Here is a 19,831-nt window from a genome sequence, read left to right as displayed (position 1 = left end):
CTTGTCCCTGTAACAAATAAACACACAACACGAATAACGACAATGAAAGACAAACTGAAAATGAATGAGTACGTGAGTCCGGTAATAAAGAAAATGTCCTGAAAGCGGATGACTGAATTAGTGATATTGAGTTGTTTGATTCTCCCCGGAAAAAAATGGAACAGCCTCACCGTGAATCTCGTGTATGTGGTGGATGATTAAGTCCTACCCCGGGGTATCTCGTGGTGAGGTCCTTGAAATAAATCCGGCAGATGGAAAACAAACTGGATGGATAAGCGCAATATAGAAAACAGGTACAGGTTGCTCGTGGTCGTAATGTTGAAACAAAATCTCCTTCTCTCCTCCCTCTTTCCTTCTCCTCCTGATGGCTTATATAGTCCTGTGACGGCTGTGATTGAATGATTGTAAACAGGTGTTTTCCAGGTTGGCGGCTGTGGTCTCCTTCCATCATTCGTCCCCCTTTTTACGGGGACGGCATAAACAGATGCACAAACAGTAAACGGGACAATGAAACGAGACGCACTCAGTACTGACATTTAAACACTATGTGGCCCCGCTACACCTTTACGTCACTGAGCTAGTTACCATAAGAAATGGGATAACAGTAAGAGAAATGTTCTTGTTATTCTTGTTATTCAAACATTTATGGAAGTGAGATAAAATTATTGTATAGCAGTTAGCTGTCCCTGCCCATTACAATATTTCCAGGTTTTTAAAAAAAATTCTGTTAAAAATATATGGTAATTTCATCAAAGATGGTGACGGTCAAACTATGGTAAAAACATCAAACATCCAACAACAAAATATTATGTTTTAATTATGTTTAATTTTCATCCATCTGTCTCGAGATTTTCTGAAACTGCTTACTTCAATACAAGGCCTAACCCTAAACCAGCAATACTCTGTGCAAGGCAAAAATTAACCACAGACAGGATGTCAGATCAGCACAAGACAATCCATCCATCCATTATCCAACCTGCTGAATCCGCATACAGGGTCACGGGGGTCTGCTGGAGCCAATCCCAGCCAACACAGGGCACAAGGCAGGGAACCAATTCTGGGCAGGGTGCCAACCCACCGCAGGACACACACAAACACACCCACACACCAAGCACACACTAGGGCCAATTTAGAATCACCAATCCACAGTCTTTGGACTGTGGGAGGAAACCGGAGCGCCCGGAGGAAACCCACGCAGACACAGGGAGAACATGCAAACTCCATGCAGGGAGGACCCGGGAAGCGAACCTGGGTCTCCTAACTGCGAGGCAGCAGCGCTACCCACTGTGCCACCGTGCCGTCCCTCCAACTGACAAATCATCATTTATTCATATAGGACCAATTTAGAATAGCCAATAATCTTACTCTACATATGCAATCTAGTCAGAAATGAGACTATTTGTAGAAAAAGCAAAGTTGACTATGGAAGAACAGGAAAACTCCAAACACACAGTGTTATGTCCAGAACTGAACCCTGTGTTTATTTAAGAGTTTTGTACATAGTTGATTTCATAAAAGACAAGGGGCAGGATGGGAATAAAGGGGGTGTGGTGAACTGGGGGTTTGTGGGAAAAATAACAACAATAATAATTCATTACATTTATATAGCGCTTTTCTCAGTACTCAAAGCGCTATCCACACAGGGAGGGACCGGGAAGCGAACCCACAATCTTCCACAGTCTCTAAGAAGGAAGAATAAAAGTAGGAAAATGTTTGGGCAAAACCTGTGTGTAACAAGTTTTTTTGTCTGGATACAACACACAGTGCATGAAGTGGTGGTCTGAACAAAGGAGCCAGAGGCAGACGTGCTAACCTCCAGAAACAAATCTCTGTATGCCAGCCTTAAGCCCACAATTTATACCATATCTGTAAAGAAAACCAGGGAATTAAATGTATGAAATTGATATAATGTTATATAATATTTTAAACTGATTTACCCATTTAAACACGTTAGAGTTCATACTACTTTATCAAAAAATGTTTCTCGAGTTTTATTTAGTCACTTTCAGGCATTTAGTTTTAGATTCACTTGAACTGTTAATGTAAGTTAAAAGTTAAAATTCAATGAAGATTCTCTTACTGAGAGGATTCTTAAAATTGTCATTGCAGGTCATTTATTGAAATAATTGATTTTTTATTTCAAAAGAGACAATCATTTGACTCCAGAGACAGTGACAGTCAGACTCTAACTAAAGCTAAGACATACAGAATTCCAAAAACAGTAAAGCATTTATTATCAGTCATGGTGATGGGGGAATCAGATTTTTCAAAAAAGGAGCAGTGAGATCCCTCTTATATTCATTAAATTCTTAACATTTTCACAACAGCCATTTCCAGTTATAACACTTATTTAAATGCAATGAATACAGTACATCAGCTAGATAAAATGTAATATTAAGACTTGTGTCTATATAAAAGAACAACGTCCTAAGACCATATCAAGATTTATTGCTTTCATTACTAAAAATGAGAGCGGCAGAACATTCACAGAAAATCACCTAAATGGTACCCTGTTACAAACAGCAGCACTGCACCTTTCTGTCTTTTTGAAGTCAACCTGTTTTTTGTCTTGAATAACACAACTCTTTTGGTTGGTACCACAATGAAGTAGACTCAGAAGTTTGATTATTCATATACAGTGATCCCTCGCTATATCGCGCTTCGCCTTTCGCGGCTTCACTCCATCGCGGATTTTATATGTAAGCATATTTAAATATATATCGTGGATTTTTTGCTGGTTCGCGGATTTCTGCGGACAATGGGTCTTTTAATTTCTGGTACATGCTTCCTCAGTTGGTTTGCCCAGTTGATTTCATACAAGGGACGCTATTGGCAAATGGCTGAGAAGCTAGATTGCTTACTTTTCTCTCTCTCTTGCGCTGACTATCTGTGATCCTGACGTATGGGGATTGAGCAGGGGGGCTGTTCGCACACCTAGACGATACGGACGCTCGTCTAAAAATGCTGAAAGATTATCTTCACGTTGCTATCTTTTGTGCAGCTGCTTCCTGAAACGACATGCTGCACAGTGCTTCGCATACTTAAAAGCTCGAAGGGCACGTATTGATTTTTGACTGAAAAACAAACTCTGTCTCTCTCTCTCTCTCCCTGCTCCTGACGGAGGGGGTGTGAGCTGCCGTCTTCAACAGCTTTGTGCCGCGGTGCTTCGCATACTTAAAAGCCAAACAGCCCTATTGATTTGTTTGCTAGAGATTGTTTTCTCTATCTATGTGACATTCTGTGCTCCTGACACGCACTCCTTTGAAGAGGAAGATATGTTTGCATTCTTTTAATTGTGAGACAGAACTGTCATCTCTGTCTTGTCATGGAGCACAGTTTAAACTTTTGAAAAAGAGACAAATGTTTGTTTGCAGTGTTTGAATAACGTTCCTGTCTCTCTACAACCTCCTGTGTTTCTGCGCAAATCTGTGACCCAAGCATGACAATATAAAAATAACCATATAAACATATGGTTTCTACTTCGCGGATTTTCTTATTTCGCGGGTGGCTCTGGAACGCAACCCCCGCGATGGAGGAGGGATTACTGTATTAGGTTTTGAATGCTTATATAAATATATGCTATTCCTGCAAGATTTCATTTACAGACACATGAATGTGACATCATGTAAATCACTGTTCCTTTAATCTTTTAAATACAGCCGACCCCCGAAATTCGCGGGGGTTATGTTCCTAGAGCACATCCGAATTGTGAAAAACCGTGAATTTTTGATGTGGTCAAAAAAATGCCTATTTTTATAGTTTAAATCCTAAATATGCCCCCAAAACACTTTGATTTCAAACTCAGCTTAATACATTATCTAAAAAAAAGAATGTAAAGGTAAACCCATCTACTGTACAGTACTGTACTGCTACGTCTCCTGTAGTGCTAGAATGTAAAATACTGATGTTACCCATTTATGCACTGTAATTCATGCAAGCGCATTTTCTTTGGTATGCGCTGTCGTTTCCTTTGGTATAAGTAGGGTAAATACGTAATAATTTAATTTTATAAAAATACAGTAAAATATACGGGTACTCACCAATAATGTATGATATTGATTGAAGATGATGATGAATTAGCTGTGCAGTACGATGAAGGTATGTAATGAAGATAATGACTGCACAGCAAAGCAGAGGATTTACAGCTCCTCGGGTGGCTACTGTGGCATAACTTTTTAGTTCCAGTAAAATCCAGTAGTTCAACCTTCTCCTGGACTGTCTTAAACTTTTTCTGGTGCTTAAGTTCATTGCCAGAAGCCTTAGAAGGTGAAGGGTGTTTGGGCGGCATCTTAGGGTTTTAAGAACAACAAAACGAAAAACACGAGAATGCTCAGCAAAACAATCGAGATAGCTACACGCGTTAAACTGTTATGATACGGGAATGCTGGGCTGCATCTGCCGGAGATGTGTCACAGGGCAGCAGCCAATCAGCAGCAAGGAGAAATGAATAACACCCTCGGATTGGCTACTTTCACCATCACAAGCCACCTTTTCCTCTACAGTTGCTTTGTGTTCTCTCTACAGTACAGTATTGCCACGGAAAAAGCCATAAAAAAATTGCAGAGGATATTTGCGGTTTCCGCTAAGAATTATTAATTAGGTTCTAAGGAAAAATCTGTGAACAACTGAGGCTGCGAACTCTTAATTGCTACTTCATGGGGGGACTAAAGTATGTAACAAACATAACCAAGTTCTAAAATAAAGTTTACTAAACAGTGGGAAAGCTAATCTAATTTTGCTAATAACTAAACTAAGCATTTGTCAAGGCAGAATACAGTCTATCTAACTTAATTACTGTAGATAAAACTGATTACAGGGTAGCCATAACAGCTGTTTACACACATCAACTATCAGTTCATGGTGTTTCTGTTTTCCATCAGACATAGGACTATCTACATTTTCCCAAGTGGAAACATCATATGCTTTTCAAAAATGCTCTCTTAATGAACAGATTTGTTTAGCAATAGGGATGCAATGCTTTGATTGTGTCTGCATGGGTCTGAGCTGTAGCCGTTAACCTAGGAGTTGATATATGCAAGGTAACCCCTCTAAACTTAAGGACAGCACTCAATCCTCTTCTTCCAGGCTTTCATGGTGTTTAGTCATGTTGTGTCACTGCTCTCTGGCTATATTATAAAATTGTGAACTATGTGAAACATACCTGCTTTATTTCCATAAGAGTTCTACTTTTCTTTTTGTTGCTGTTAGGCATATTAATGGCTTTAACGTGCTTTTGCTAGCATCATTTATAGATTTCAGTGATTCTCAGCAGGAAAAAAGAGATTACATTTACATTACAATCAACTTTTAATTTTAATCCAGTGTACTAAGATGTCCCAGAAATTAACCAGACATTCATAGACTTGCAGGTTGGGAGGGCATTGCTAAGTGCTCCATGATTGTTGACATACATTATAGGTTATATTGTTCTCAATTACTCTTTACTGTTTATTATTTTCATATTCGTACACTTAATTATTTCCACTGGATGTTGCTCTCTCTAGGGAATGAGTTGTCAATATGAACATATATTTGAAACATTTTCTCTTCCCACTGTACTTGACTGCTGAGAGGAAAAAAAAACAAAAAACAAAACTTTGTAACAACTTTGTAAAGTAAAAAACAGCTGATGATGGATGATCACTGCCTCAGTGCTTATGATGCTTGAAGGAGAAAGGACACTGAAATTAGGGCCACTCTCACTTGAGATGAAGCATCTTTCATGAACAGCAGGGATATGTCTCCGGTATTCTGTGGTGCCTCCAGCACTACTGCTATTAATATTACTACTTTTCCCATATTTTAGCACTGTATAGTAAGGGGTGAATGGCAACTACAAGGTTCAGATGTTCTGATGTGACTGCTGACAGGATTGTTCAAAAAGTGTCTCATTTGTTTTATTTGCTTATATTTATATATTTTAATGATATCAAAAATCATTATTATGTGATATCATCTATTGTTAAATTCTGCTCCATACTTTAAATATTTCTATTTTTATACTGTATTGAGGATTACTTGTGTTCTGTTCTGTGTATTGTATCGTATTGACCCCCTTCTTTTTGACACCCACTGCATGCCCAACTGACCTGGAAAGGGGTCTCTCTTTGAACTGCCTTTCCCAAGGTTTCTTCCATTTTTTCCCTACAAGGGTTTTTTCGGAGTTGTCAAGAGGCAGGGCCTGTTAAAGCCAATTGCGGCACTTCTTGTGTGATTTTGGGCTATACAAAAATAAATTGTATTGTATTGTATTGTATTGTATTGTATATAACAGCCTAATCATATTCAATACCATTTTGTAGTTTTTCATTGGAGCCACTTTTTGATTTAGACATTTTGGTCACTATAACACTATGATGAACATACTGTTATGGTATGTTACGACATGGTATGGTGGCAATGTTAAATAAGATTATCTCCGAGTCCTGAAGGCATCCAAACGTTGTGTAAATGAACAGAAATGCATGAGCACGACTTTTCAGTTCAGATTCTTGTTTAGTGTTACAGTACAAACTTTTATTATTGATCTTGGTTCTTGATATTTTTGTCTGAGTATCCTACTGGCAAATCACCAATAGACCTCTGCCACTATCCTTAAACCTCGTCTTTCAGAACTAGTGAGGGACTTCCCAGAAGTTATGATATCCGCTTTTTCTGGTGAACAAAACGTCCACTTGCAGATTTTTCTATGATGACAGATTCTGTTTCCAACTTTCTGCAATGATGACTTCCAAAGTTCTCCAAAGTGTTTCATGCTACCTGTTCTCTAAGCAGTGGAACTACACTATCTACTGGGAGCTTGCTAACAGTGAACTTCAATCTCCTTGATGCTGAATGATGCCTTATCTTCCTTGATAAAGTTGTCGGTGATTTCCTGAAGTTCTCTATTAGATAAAGCACAAATGGATAAGCAGTACACTGTAATTTAGTATTTTTCTTTGGGGCAGGCTTGAGTTTGGATTAGAGCCACTCAAGTTTAAAATATCTCACTATTCTTTTTTTCTAAGCAACCTGGATGATATACAAAAACTAGTCTTTAAGAAGATGCAGTACAAGAGCGAGAAAAAAATGCAAAACAGTACAGGTGGAAATGAGGCCAATTTGCTAAATTTCCCATCAGTCATACTGAACTTCAACAGGTCCCTTACGAAAAAATGTGTGCAGATAAATCACCTTACTTAAAAGACACATTTTAACTGTATCTCCTGTGATCTAGGCCAAGCCATTTTGTGAATGTGTGACATTACAGTAACAATGCAAAAATGATGGATACAATAAAACTCTGCATTTCCATGTGTTATTTACACATCCTCGTAACAATGGGAATCTGAAACACACCAGTAAAATCTGTTATATTCTATGGCCTGAGTTCATATTACTGTGGATGTGAGCAGTGCATTTTAAACAAATGTATCTGGCTCTATAGTTTTCATGTATCTTCAGAGGAAAGAGGCTTATTCAGATAAAAGCAGGTGCAAGGACATAGCCATTGTTCATTTTTAAGTGTTGTTTTCTACAGAAAAAAAGCACAATGTAGGAAGCCAGTCTTTTGCATTTCCCTGTCAACCTCTAACATACACTGAATCACATATGGCACTGCCTGATCTGTACCATAAAATAGTAGTCTAGTTATCGTGCATTTAATGATAAAATTTGTGGATAAACAGCATGGTTACTTTGCCCCTCTTTTTTAAAACCAGTGTTAAGTTCTCACTGTGAAACTAATTCTTCAAATGCAATACAAAATTTCAAAGTTCTATTTTATTAAAGTAACAGTTGAAAGAAAACTGACACTGAAAATAAAAGGTGAACTGTAACTTAAGTCACCATGCATTTTGAACGACACTGCATACAGTACCTTCTTGCTCTGCCGGTTAACCTGTCTTTTCCTGTAGCTTTACTGCTCACAGTTGGCACAGTTCGACAACTTTTATCCTCACAATGCTGAGAGACACCTACAAATTTCAAAAAAACACAACACTTAAAATAATTTTAAAGGTATTCATAATGCATCATCATTATATAGTATGTAGAAATGAAGGTGGTCATTCATGTTCTGATTTAAAATTATAATTAATGAAAAAGGGTGCCCACAGACCCCAAACTGAATATCAGTTGCTAACAGCTGAAAACATATTCTGCAATTTGTAATTTAGGAGAAAAACTGTTTTTGTGTATAAAAAAATATATAGTCAGGAAAGTTAACCTCTCTACCATATATTGGCTATAATAGAATCTATTTTTACAACTGTTTGCTGCCAAATTTTGAAATATCCTGGACTATTCTTGTTTGAAATAGAGCTTGATTTCATTGGCTTTGCAGAGCACCAGTTTTACCTAGAAGATGGTGTCATCACTATAATAGCTCCTTCTTCCTTTACCAACCGGATACTATAGGGTGGTCAAGATCTAATTATGCAATTTTCATTACACTATAACTTAGTTTATTACATAGAGAATTCACAGCAACTGCCCTGCACATAGAGATTTCACTTAAAATTCTTTTTGTTGCAGATAGATGGCAGCACCTGCCCTGCATTCCAAAATGGCGGGGAGACGGTTGTCAGTCAAACAGTTGCATAATTAGATCTGGACCACCCTGTATAATAACTTCTTGTATGATTTTGGGCTATTTGCTTAAAACCACATTAACTGGTTGATCACAGGGCTCTTTTAAAAAATGTATTAAAGCAAATAAAAAAAGAAGTAAAGAATTATTATGAAGCACAGCTACTACATGGCTCCATTAATTTAAGTAAATGTAGGGTATGACATGTAGGAAGTAAAATATTAGATTTGAATACACAATGGGAGGTCTTAAATTTAAAAATACTACTCTTGAGGAGGATCTAGGAGTTGTAGTGGACTGGTCACTATCAACATCTGTTGTGATGTGAAATTTTGCATACAAGTTGATAAATATTTTGTATGTCTTTATTTGTAACTTAGACAAAGCAATGTAATATTAGTGTTACATTATAGATAATAACAGCAATGATTTGATGGTTTAAGAACCCCTTCCACTCTTTTAGGACGGAGTTTCTTTGTAATTTTATGACAGGGTTGGGGGAAGTGCCTCAAACAAGTTTGACCAATGATTCTCTGCTAAAGTCTCTCAGTCAACCCCCACAGGAAAGCCAGACTGCCCAGCTGATAAGCTTTACCTTAACACATGGTTTGGAGGGCAGGTGTGAAGATATTCTGTCCCCCCATTGGTCTGAAGAATGGCTGTTTGGAACTGTCTTGTATCAAAAGCCTTTAAGTACCACGATGCCCTATTGGCTGTAGGGGTTGGACAGAAAACCTATAAATTTGCTTGCTTTACCTCGCTCTTTCTCTCTTATCAAACTGATGGAAGACCATCTCAAACACCATGAACTGAAAAGGACAACACAATGAAGAGCACAGCTCAGCAGCCATATTGAGACAGGCATATGGCCTGTCCTGAAGAAAGATGACCAAAAATGAGGACTTAACTAGAGACATTTAAAGTAACTAACAAGTCTGTGTGCCGCCTGAAACTACACATCAACATTTATCAGGTTGTATGGTTGCCAATATTCAAATGTACTTTGCATATTATTACTTATGAATATTATCAATAATACATTACTTAAATTGTAACTTAACTCCTGCTTGTCTTTTACTACACCTAATTGCCTAAGGTTATAAGTGTAGAAGGGAAGGTGGGGAGAAGTTATATGGTACAATACCTTATAAACAGTGGTAAGTCTGTGAGATTTGAGGCATTCTGACAAAGGCTACATATTAATAATACAAAAGGGGAAAGTAGAGTAAAATATTACACTACCAAGACAAAACAACATCCAATACACAAAAGCCATTAAGAAGGCTAACAGAATCATAGGTTATATTGTATAGCTTGATGCGTGGAGCATTAAGTCAAACGAGGTTATGCTTAAGCTCTGTGACACTCTAATGAGGCTTCACCTGGAGTACAGAATGCGGTTTTAGTTTCATGACTACAAAAAGGAAAACAGAGCTAGAAAAAGTGTAGAAAAGAGCGATTAGGCTTATTACAGGACTGAGATGTATGAACTATGAGGAAAGATTAATGGAGCTGAACCTTTTCTGTTTAAGTAGATGAAGGTGGTGGGTTTCCTCCGGGCACTCCGGTTTCCTCCCACAGTCCAAAGACATGCTGGTTAGGTGGAATTGGCAATTCTAAATTGGCCCTAGTGTGTTCTTGGTGTGTGGGTGTGTTTGTGTGTGTCCTGCGGTGGGTTGGCACCCTGCCCTGGATTGGTTCCTGCCTTGTGCCCTGTGTTGGCTGGGATTGGCTCCAGCAGACCCCGTGACCCTGTGTTCAGATTCAGCGGGTTGGAAAATGGATGGATGGTTGGATAGATGAAGGTGGCATGATTGAAGTATTTAAAATTACAGAAGAAATTTGTATAGTGGATCCAGGCTGTTACTTTACAACGAAGTTAAAGAAAGAACACAGGTGGAAACTCGTTTAGGTTAAATTTTGCACAAGCACTAGAACATTTTTCATCACACAGAGTGCCACAGACATATGAAATAAGTTACTAAGTAGTGTGGCAGAGACTGAGACTGTAGGGACCTTCAAAACTTGACTTAATGTTTTTTTTGAAGAAATTAAGTGACTGTGATTGGTGAGTTTTGTTGGGCTGAATGGCCTGTTCTCTTCACAATGTTTCCAAATGTTTAATTCTGAATGTACAGTGAAACCTCGGTTCATGACCATAATTCGTTCTGGTCGTAAACCGAGTTGGTCGTGAACCGAAGCAATTTCTCCCATAGGATTGTATGTAAATACAATTAATCCGTTCCAGACCGTACGAACTGTATGTAAATATATATATTTTTTAGTTTTTATGCGTCCTGCGGTGGTTTGGCACCCTGTCCAGGATTGGTTCCTGCCTTGTGCCCTGTGTTGGCTGGGATTGGCTCCAGCAGACCCCCGTGACCCTGTGTTCGGATTCAGCGGGTTGGAAAATGGATGGATGGATAGTTTTTAAGCACAAATATAGTTAATTATACCATAGAATGCACAGCATAATGGTAAACTAAATGTAAAAACATTGAATAACACTGAGAAAACCTTGAACAACAGAGAAAACTAACACTGCAATAGTTTGCGCTATAGTGCTAGGAACTGCTCGTTAAAAACACTTTTTTTAATGAGTTTTAAGCACATTGGGAAAAAATGAACATTTGAAAAATCCGTAATTTAATAAACCACCAAGAAAAGTAACATTGCAACAATGCAGGCTATGAACCGATCACTGTAAATAGAACTGAAAACAAAAACAAGCCTTCTCTACCTTATGCGTCCCTCGCTCGCTCTCTCTCTCTCGCGCCTGTGTGTGCCTCTGTCTCGCCGCTGCCTCTGTGCATTTGTGTGTGTGTCGCGCTCTCTCGCTTGCTCGCTGCACAGGGAGAGACTGAACATGTACAAACCAAAAGGGAACCTGGCTTGTTCGTATACCGAGTGTGTGGTCATGAACCGAGGTAAAAGTTTGGCAAACTTTTTGGTCGTAAACCGAGTTGTACATGTACTGAGATGTTTGTGAACCAAGGTTCCACTGTACTCTGGCTCTTTGCTTACTATTTGTTTGTGTTGTCATTTTTTTTCCAAGGTCTTTCATTTTCTGTTTTCATTTTGCCCTTTAAGGTCACAATATATTTTTAATTATTGTGCATAATATGAGCTTATACAGTGCCGTAAACCAAACACTAAGGAAGCTCATTAACAAAACATTTTACAACAGGGGTGTCCAACTCCGGACCTGGTGGGCCACAGTGGCTGCAGGTTTTCATTCCAACCCTTTTCCTAATCTGCGAGCAGTTTTTCACTGCTAATTAACTCCTTTTCCCTTTTTAATAGCCCTGTTTTTAAGGACTCGGTCCTATGAATTGATTAGTTTCTTCATTAAATTGCAGCAAAACAGAATTGAGATGTGAAACGAGCCGACAGATGATCAGCTGAATTGGAACGTCAGACTCTAGCCAATTTCACTCCAACCAGTTTGTTAATGAGAAACCGATTCTTGCTGTTAATTAAAGTCATTATTGAATATTATGATGTGTTGCTGCTTTCATTCTGCCACAGCAGACTGTTGATTTTCTGTTTTTCTAAGACCAATATCAAAATGTTTTGGTAACCTGAGCAGACCAACATGACGAGACCTTCACATTTCTTTATTTTCAGGTAAGCTGGTCATGTCCTGGCTTGTTTTGTGTCTTATTATTGTTTTACAATTAAAACTAAGGCAAAACAAGTTAATCAGCAGCAAAAACGGCTCACTAATTAAGAAGATGGCTAGAATGAAAACCTGCAGCCACTGTGGCCCACCAGGACCGGAGTTGGACACCCCTGTTTGGGGTTTTTATAAAAATCCAATATGCACATGTGACAAAGCTCATAACCTCAAACAGCAGTAATCAACAATATGGTGTTCTTAAAAAATGTAATAAATCTACAGAAAGAAGAGAGTCACAATATTTAGGCATATTTGAAACAAATAACAATACTCGCCTTTTCCTTTAGAAGTAGAAAATCGCACACTTGCTTTTCGTGCACTCCGTCCTTTTGACAAAGCAAGAAAAATAAGTTTATGTCACATTTGAAAGATATACTTCTTGTAAAGAATGTAAAATAACCTGATGACATGCTGTATTTTCTTATTTATTACATTTAATATCAACTGAAAAAAGGCTGCATGGCAACAACGTATTGTATTATGATATTACATAATGAGATTATGTAATAAATAGCATACAGTGTTAAAAATTTCAGAGATGACAATTTAACATTTTCATGTGTCATGGTTTAAAACAAGTATTACCAGAAAACACTTTAAGCCTAAAAATGGCACAGAAATAATATGTTATGTTTTATTAAACATTTGGCCTGTTTTATTGAACTATTGAATTCCTGTCATACCAGTTCTCTTAACTTGGTCTGTAAGAACTGCAAGTGATTTAAATCAATAAAGTCTTAAATAAAAAGTTAATCTTCCTGGAGCACTAACTGGAAAGGAACTAATTTTAATATTATAATGCAAGCATCTGTTTATTTACCTTATAGCCACTAGATGTTTTGACATCCACTCTTTCATTGCTTTTTCCCCACTCATTTTACACAGATGCCCCTTATTTATAGTTGGCATTCTTTGTTCTAATTGTTCTAATGTGAATTTCCCCTTGGGATTAATAAAGTATCTATCTATCTATCTATCTAATTATAAGGCAGTGAGACCAAGGCAGATGCTTATCATTCACTGTGCATGAAGAGGGTTCATGGCAGGTGTCAAGCACTGCAGCACATAATAAGTTTTTATGCAATTAAATGAGTAAGAAAAAAGAATCCACAATCTCAACCAGTGTATCTGTGATATGGTACATGGACACGTTTCAGGGTCAATTTTACATGCAATATATTCCTAGCCTCTTGTTGAAATGAGACAGCACATATTTAGAGGGATATAACTATGTGCATCTTAAGTGTTTGTAAAATGAGAAGCCACCAAAGTGAACCTTTGATTGATGTCAGCAGATTTATAAAAGGTAGTTTGCAATGAATCTTGTTAAATTTGAATACATATACAGAGGCTTTGTGTACAGCTTCTTATAAGACCATGACTAATTCTGACTGTAATGTGTTAGGTTAGAAGGTTTTAGGTATATTGTCATTTACGTTTACATCAATTCATCATACATATACAACTCACTTCTCTAACAAGTCATAGTCAGCCAAAGGTTATCCCAGTAGCTTTTGCCATAAATTAGAAAGACACAAAAATGCCTTGAATGGGCACCTGTGCATTTCAGGGCAGCAATGACAGAATACTTCAAATACTGTCAACAAGGATTAAAGCAATTTTCAATCTCTAATTCATACTGAACTAATAAAAACCCTACCAGGGTGACTATTTTTTCATTAACTGACATTCAATTACATTAAGTCTGTCTGCTATATGAACTACATAAAATCAAAAATGGGAAATGAAAGAAATTTTTATATTATTAAATGTAAAAAAAAAAATTCAGTAATTCAAAAAGGGTCTGAATTTCTCATGAAACTGCAAAAAGAAGATTGCTCATTCTTAATGCAGCAAATATACTTGGAGTATATTGGAGTAGCTACTTGTATCCAGCAGGGGGCGTTAGGTGTCTTGTTGGAATGAGTTCTTTTGTAATTGTGGTGTGTTGCATAACCCAAATCTATATAGATATGATATTAAAAGGCGATACCCCTCCTTCCCCCCTTAGTGATACGGCGGTAAGAAATCACATAGGAGAAATAACTTAGCTTTCTTTAATGACGGCTTACGCTGCATAACAGATGAAGAAAGCCAATGGCAAGAACCCAGTTCGGAAATGGGGGCCCGTTGTGTAGAGTCTGCCATTTTCGTCGCTGCGTTGGAAGGAATTTCAGGATCGGATGACGTTATCTCTGATCTGTCCGTCGGCTTCCTTCGTCTGTTATGCGTAATCATGAGTAATTACTAGATGTATTTTTCAAGTATAAAAAAATGTCATTTTTTTTTATTTATGCTTGTTTACATCCAAATGTCCATACTTTAAGGGGGTACAAGAGGCTATGCTTCCTTTTAGCAAAGAAGCAATGAGGTACTCACTTAGTGTGTGGTGTAGGATTTGTATAAGACAGAATCTGAAACAGACATACAGGTTCTTTTAGCATAACCGCACAGGTCATTACAGGTTTCACACACCTTTTAGATTTAGAATGTTGATTTAATTTCAAACTACAGTGGAACCTCAGTTCATGAATGTCTCGGAACACGTACAAATCGGTTTACGACCAAAACATTCACCAAACTTTTGCATCTGTTCACAACCACACACTCGGTACACTAACAAGCCAGTTTCCCTTCAGTTTGTACATGTTCAGTCTCTCCCTGTGCATTTCCTGTGCAGCGAGTGAGCGAGCAAGAGAGAGAGAGAGCGAGACACACACACACACAGGCGAGCGAGAGAGAGAGACACACACACACACACACAGGCGCGCGAGAGAGAGAGAGACACACAGGCACGCGAGAGAGAGACAGACACACACACACACACACACACACACACACACACGAGAGAGAGGGCTGGATGCTTAAGGTAGGAAGGCAGTTAAAGAATGCACTGGGCATGCTTTTGTTTTCACTTCTGTTTACAGCGATCGGTTCATAGCGTGCATTGTTGCAATGTTACTTTTCTTGGTGGTTTATTAAATTACTGATTTTTCAAATGTTCATTTTTTCCCCTGTGCTTAAAACTCATTAAAAAAAGTGTTTTTACCGAGCGGTTCGTAGCGCTATAGCGCGAACTATTGCAGTGTTAGTTTTCTCTGTTGTTCAAGGTTTTCTCAGTGTTATTCAATGTTATTACATTTAGTTTACTATTACGCTGTGCATTCTATGGTATAGTTAACTATATTTGTGCTTAAAAACTTAAAAAATATATATTTTTACATACAGTTCGTACGGTCTGGAACAGATCAATTGTATTTACATACAATCCTATGGGGGAAATTACTTCGGTTCACGACCAAATCGGTTTACGACCAGAGTTCTGGAACGAATTATGGACGTGAACCGAGGTTCAATAAATATATTGATTGCATATTTTTACTGTCAAATAATGCAAAGAGTACGCGACACATGTTTCGCCCTAATTCTGGGCTCATCAGGCGTACACATTCACTGCACCCCATCTCGGGGATCGAACCTCGGACGTTAGCATCAGAGGCGAAGCCTCTTTACGTTGTGCCACGGTGTGTGGTTTGTTTATCTGACAGCATGTAGATCGGGGTAATTACATTCATGACATTCGTAGTCTGAATCACAATCTGATTGTATGGGTGGTTAGCTACCAGGTAACGCTTGTGGCTGGTCTGCAAGTCAGCAAACATCCGCCACGGTGCCCTCTTCATATTATATGTATATACTGTATCTATACTAATTAATAAAAGGCAAAGCCCTCACTGACTGACTGACTCACTCATCACTAATTGTCCAACTTCCCGTGCAGGTGGAAGGCTAAAATTTGGCAGGCTGATTCCTTACAGCTTACTTACAAAAGTTAGGCAGGTTTCATTTCGAAATTCAACGCGTAATGGTCATAACTGGAACCTCATTTTTGACAATATACTGTAATGGACGGCAGCTTGATGGCCGTGGGAGGCGGAGTTGAGTGTCACGTCATCACGCCTCCCACGTAATCACGTGAAAAGACTGTGAACTGAGTAAGGAGAAATGAAGGAAGAGCCGCAAACAGCGAAGAACAAAAAATTAATTAAACAATTGAGAAGGGAGCGAGTGAAGCATACAAGCATCTTCATAAGGGAAACAAAGCACGGTGTAAAACGTAAGTTTAAATTAAGTTTATTGAAACGCTCCCGTTGCGGATTGCAATAACATATTTGCGAGATAAAAGAACTCAGTAGGGAGAAATGAAGGAAGAGCCGCAAACAACGAAGAACAAAAAATTCATTAAACAATTGAGAAGGGAGCGAAACAATAAGAAGCCAGCGAGTGAAGCATACAAGCATGTTTATAAGGGAAACAAAGCACGGTGTAAAACGTAAGTTTAAATTAAGTTTATAGAAACGCTCCCGCTGCGGATTGCAATAACATATTCCCGAGATAAAAGTTTAATGAGAAGACACGAGGTATAAACGAACCACACGCCGTAGCGCAACGTTAGGGGCAACAGTTTCAACCATTCTATGATCTGCTTCTCGCAACTGAAAGACGGCACATGGCGGATGTTAGCCGACTTGCTGACCGCAACGTTAGGGGCTTCAACTCTGGCGCTGACGATAGAGATTAGATTCCCGAGAGGGGATGAAGTGAGTGTGTATTCCTGATGAGGGAGAAACACGTGTCGCATACTCTTTGCATTATTTGAAAGTAAACTATTAAAACCATTCTATGATCAGCTTCTGGGAACAGAAAGAGGGCACGTGGTGGATGTAAGGTGACTTCCTGACCAACCACAAACGTTACCTGGCAGGTAACCACCCATACAGTCAGATTGTGATTCAGAAAACGAATGCCATGAATGTAATTACCACGATCTACATACTGTCAAATAAATGAAACACACGCCGTAGCGCGACAGCTGTGAAAAGCGAGGTTCAGAAAAAAACAGATCCTTAACAAATTGTTATTGGTATACTGTATTTTCGATCCGTTTAAAAAGGTTTTCTTTTCTTAAAAAATTAAAAGCAGTACTTCGCCGCAACGAAGCGCGAGAATTTGGCTATATATGTCTGCTTCTCACACTTAAAAGAGGGCACGTGGCGGATTTTAGACGACTTCATGACCAAACATTACTGTTACCTGCCAGGTTGGGTTACCACTTTTAATACAAAAAAATAAGGGACGCATACTGCAGCGGGTGCCACATCCCAGTGCCAACACTTTGCAGACTGTACTTAAAAGACCCGCCCTCCTCACTGGACAGTTAAAAAGACCAATCAAACTAACGATGACGTCAAGTATTACCCAATCAAAAGTAGGAAAGGAGGCATCTTCATAAAATGCGTGTGGGATGATTTGCATGAGACGCTGCTTTAAAAAAAATGATAAAAAAAATACGGGATAAATCCCGTCCCGTATTGATTCAAAACGGGACGCGCAATTTCATTCTCAAATACGGGACGATTCCGTATTTTAAAGGACGGGTGGCAACCCTACAGTGCCAGGTAACCACCCATACAATCAGATTGTGATTCAGACTAGGAATGCAATGAATGTAATTACCCCGATCTACATACAAGGCGAAAGTCTTGCAACATTCAAAGATGATGGTTTGGGATAAGTACACCATAGAACATAAAAGAGCTTATGAAGCCTTCAACCAAAAAAAGCAAGATCTCAGAGATTGTAAAAAAAAAAAAGGAGGTAATGTAGTTTTACTCGCTGTAGATTTTAGTCAAACATTACCAGTTATTCCACAAGGGAGACCAGCAGATGAACTCAACGCGTGTTTAAAATCCATGCTTCTCCCACGCTCGGTTATATGTCGCGTGTTCTCGGGTAGGTACACCAAAAAATGTATACATTTAGGCATGTTATGGGCAAACAAAAAATGAGGTATACCCGAAGGCACTGCAGTAGTACTGAATGTAACCTTACTTCTTAAATGTTAATGTTTTACTGTTTAATAATTTATACGCTTCTTATATGTTGTTCAAATTCTTTTATCAAAATACCAGTGACAGCACAATGCACGATAACATGGAGTGAATACACCATACGCATTCGCCCACGGCCGCCCTGGTGTGCGCAGATAGGAGTTGATTCTACAATAAAATAAAATAAAGATAAAACCCCAGGATTGTTTCCTGCCTTGTGCCCTGTGTTGGCTGGGATTGGCTCCAGCAGATCCCCGTGACCCTGTGTTCGGATTCAGCGGGTTGGAAAATGGATGGATGGATGGATGGATTTTACTGTTTAATAATTTATATTTATATGAAATGTGCTTCTTATATATTACTTCATATTCTCATATGATAATGATGTTAATGTTGTTTATATTGATTTCTATGTTATTGAAACTGCATGTATGTGTGTATATGTATGTATGTATATATATATATATATATATATATATATATATTTATATATATATATATATATATACATGTGTGTGTATATGTATATATATATGACAGCAACACTCATAACAATGACAACACAATTACATTGACAATCATGTTAGGTTATTTTTAAAATGTTTCCTTTTTTTTTTTCATAACCTCTTTAACACACTACTTCTCCGCTGCGAAGCGCGGGTATTTTGCTATATATATATATATCTGTATGTGTGTATATATATGTGTGTGTGTATATATCTGTATGTGTGTATATATATGTGTGTGTGTACATATCTGTATGTGTATATATATCTGTATGTGTATATATATATATATGTGTGTGTATATATATATATCTGTATGTGTATATATATATATGTGTGTGTATATATATCTGTATGTGTATATATATATGTGTGTATATATATATATGTATATATATATATATATATCTATAATAATAAAAGGCAAAGCCCTCACTGACTGACTCACTCACTCACTGACTGACTGACTGACTGACTCATCACTAATTCTCCAACTTCCCGTGTAGGTGGAAGGCTGAAATTTGGCAGGCTCATTCCTTACAGCTTACTTACAAAAGTTAGGCAGGTTTCATTTCGAAATTCAAAGCGTAATGGTCATAACTGGAACATATTTTTTGTCCATACACTGTAATGGAGGAGGCGGAGTCACGTATCGCGTCATCACGCCTCCTACGTAATCACGTGAACTAAAAACAAGGAAGAGATTTACAGCACGAGTCACACGCGGGAACGAAGGTAAATGACGTTAATTTTTGACTGTCTTTTAATACTGTGTAAGCATACATATTAACACATGTGCAATTAAACGTGTGCATTTACGGGGTGATTTCTCAGGCTTAAAAGCTCACCTTTTATCAAACGCGGGAACAAAGGTAACTGACGTTGTTCACTGTCTTTTAATACTGTGTAACCATACATATTAACACATGTGCAATTAAACGTGTACATTTACGGGGTGATTTCTCAGGCTTAAAAGCTCGCCTTTTACTAAAAAGGTAAATGCAAAACTATTTTCAATCAGTTTATTGAAACGCTCCCGTTAAGGATTGCAATAACATATTCGCGAGAGAAAAGAACGAAGTAGGGGGAAATGGAGGAAGAGCCGCAAACAGCGAACAGCAAAAAATTAATTAAACAATTGAGAACGGAGCGACTTAAGCATACAAGCATGTTCATAAGGGAAACA

At 38.2% G+C, this 19,831-nt stretch overlaps 1 protein-coding gene across 1 annotated transcript in view; it reads right to left on the bottom strand.

Annotated features, from left to right (window-relative positions):
- The window catches only part of LOC114666973 (coiled-coil domain-containing protein 9), a 155,029-nt gene that overhangs the window by 26,488 nt on the left and 108,710 nt on the right, over positions 1 to 19,831 (bottom strand). The window contains exons 8-9 of the mRNA XM_028822030.2: positions 12,524 to 12,574; positions 7,859 to 7,955 (exon numbers count right to left, since the gene is read on the bottom strand). Coding sequence (XP_028677863.2) covers positions 7,859 to 7,955; positions 12,524 to 12,574 — 148 coding nt within the window. The remainder of the gene's footprint in view (positions 1 to 7,858; positions 7,956 to 12,523; positions 12,575 to 19,831) is intronic.

Source organism: Erpetoichthys calabaricus, chromosome 16 (assembly GCF_900747795.2).
Source record: "Erpetoichthys calabaricus chromosome 16, fErpCal1.3, whole genome shotgun sequence".
In the NCBI taxonomy this organism is placed as follows: Eukaryota; Metazoa; Chordata; class Cladistia; order Polypteriformes; family Polypteridae; genus Erpetoichthys; species Erpetoichthys calabaricus.
Note: the sequence above shows the minus strand (reverse complement) of the source record. Positions and strands in the feature narration are given on the sequence as shown.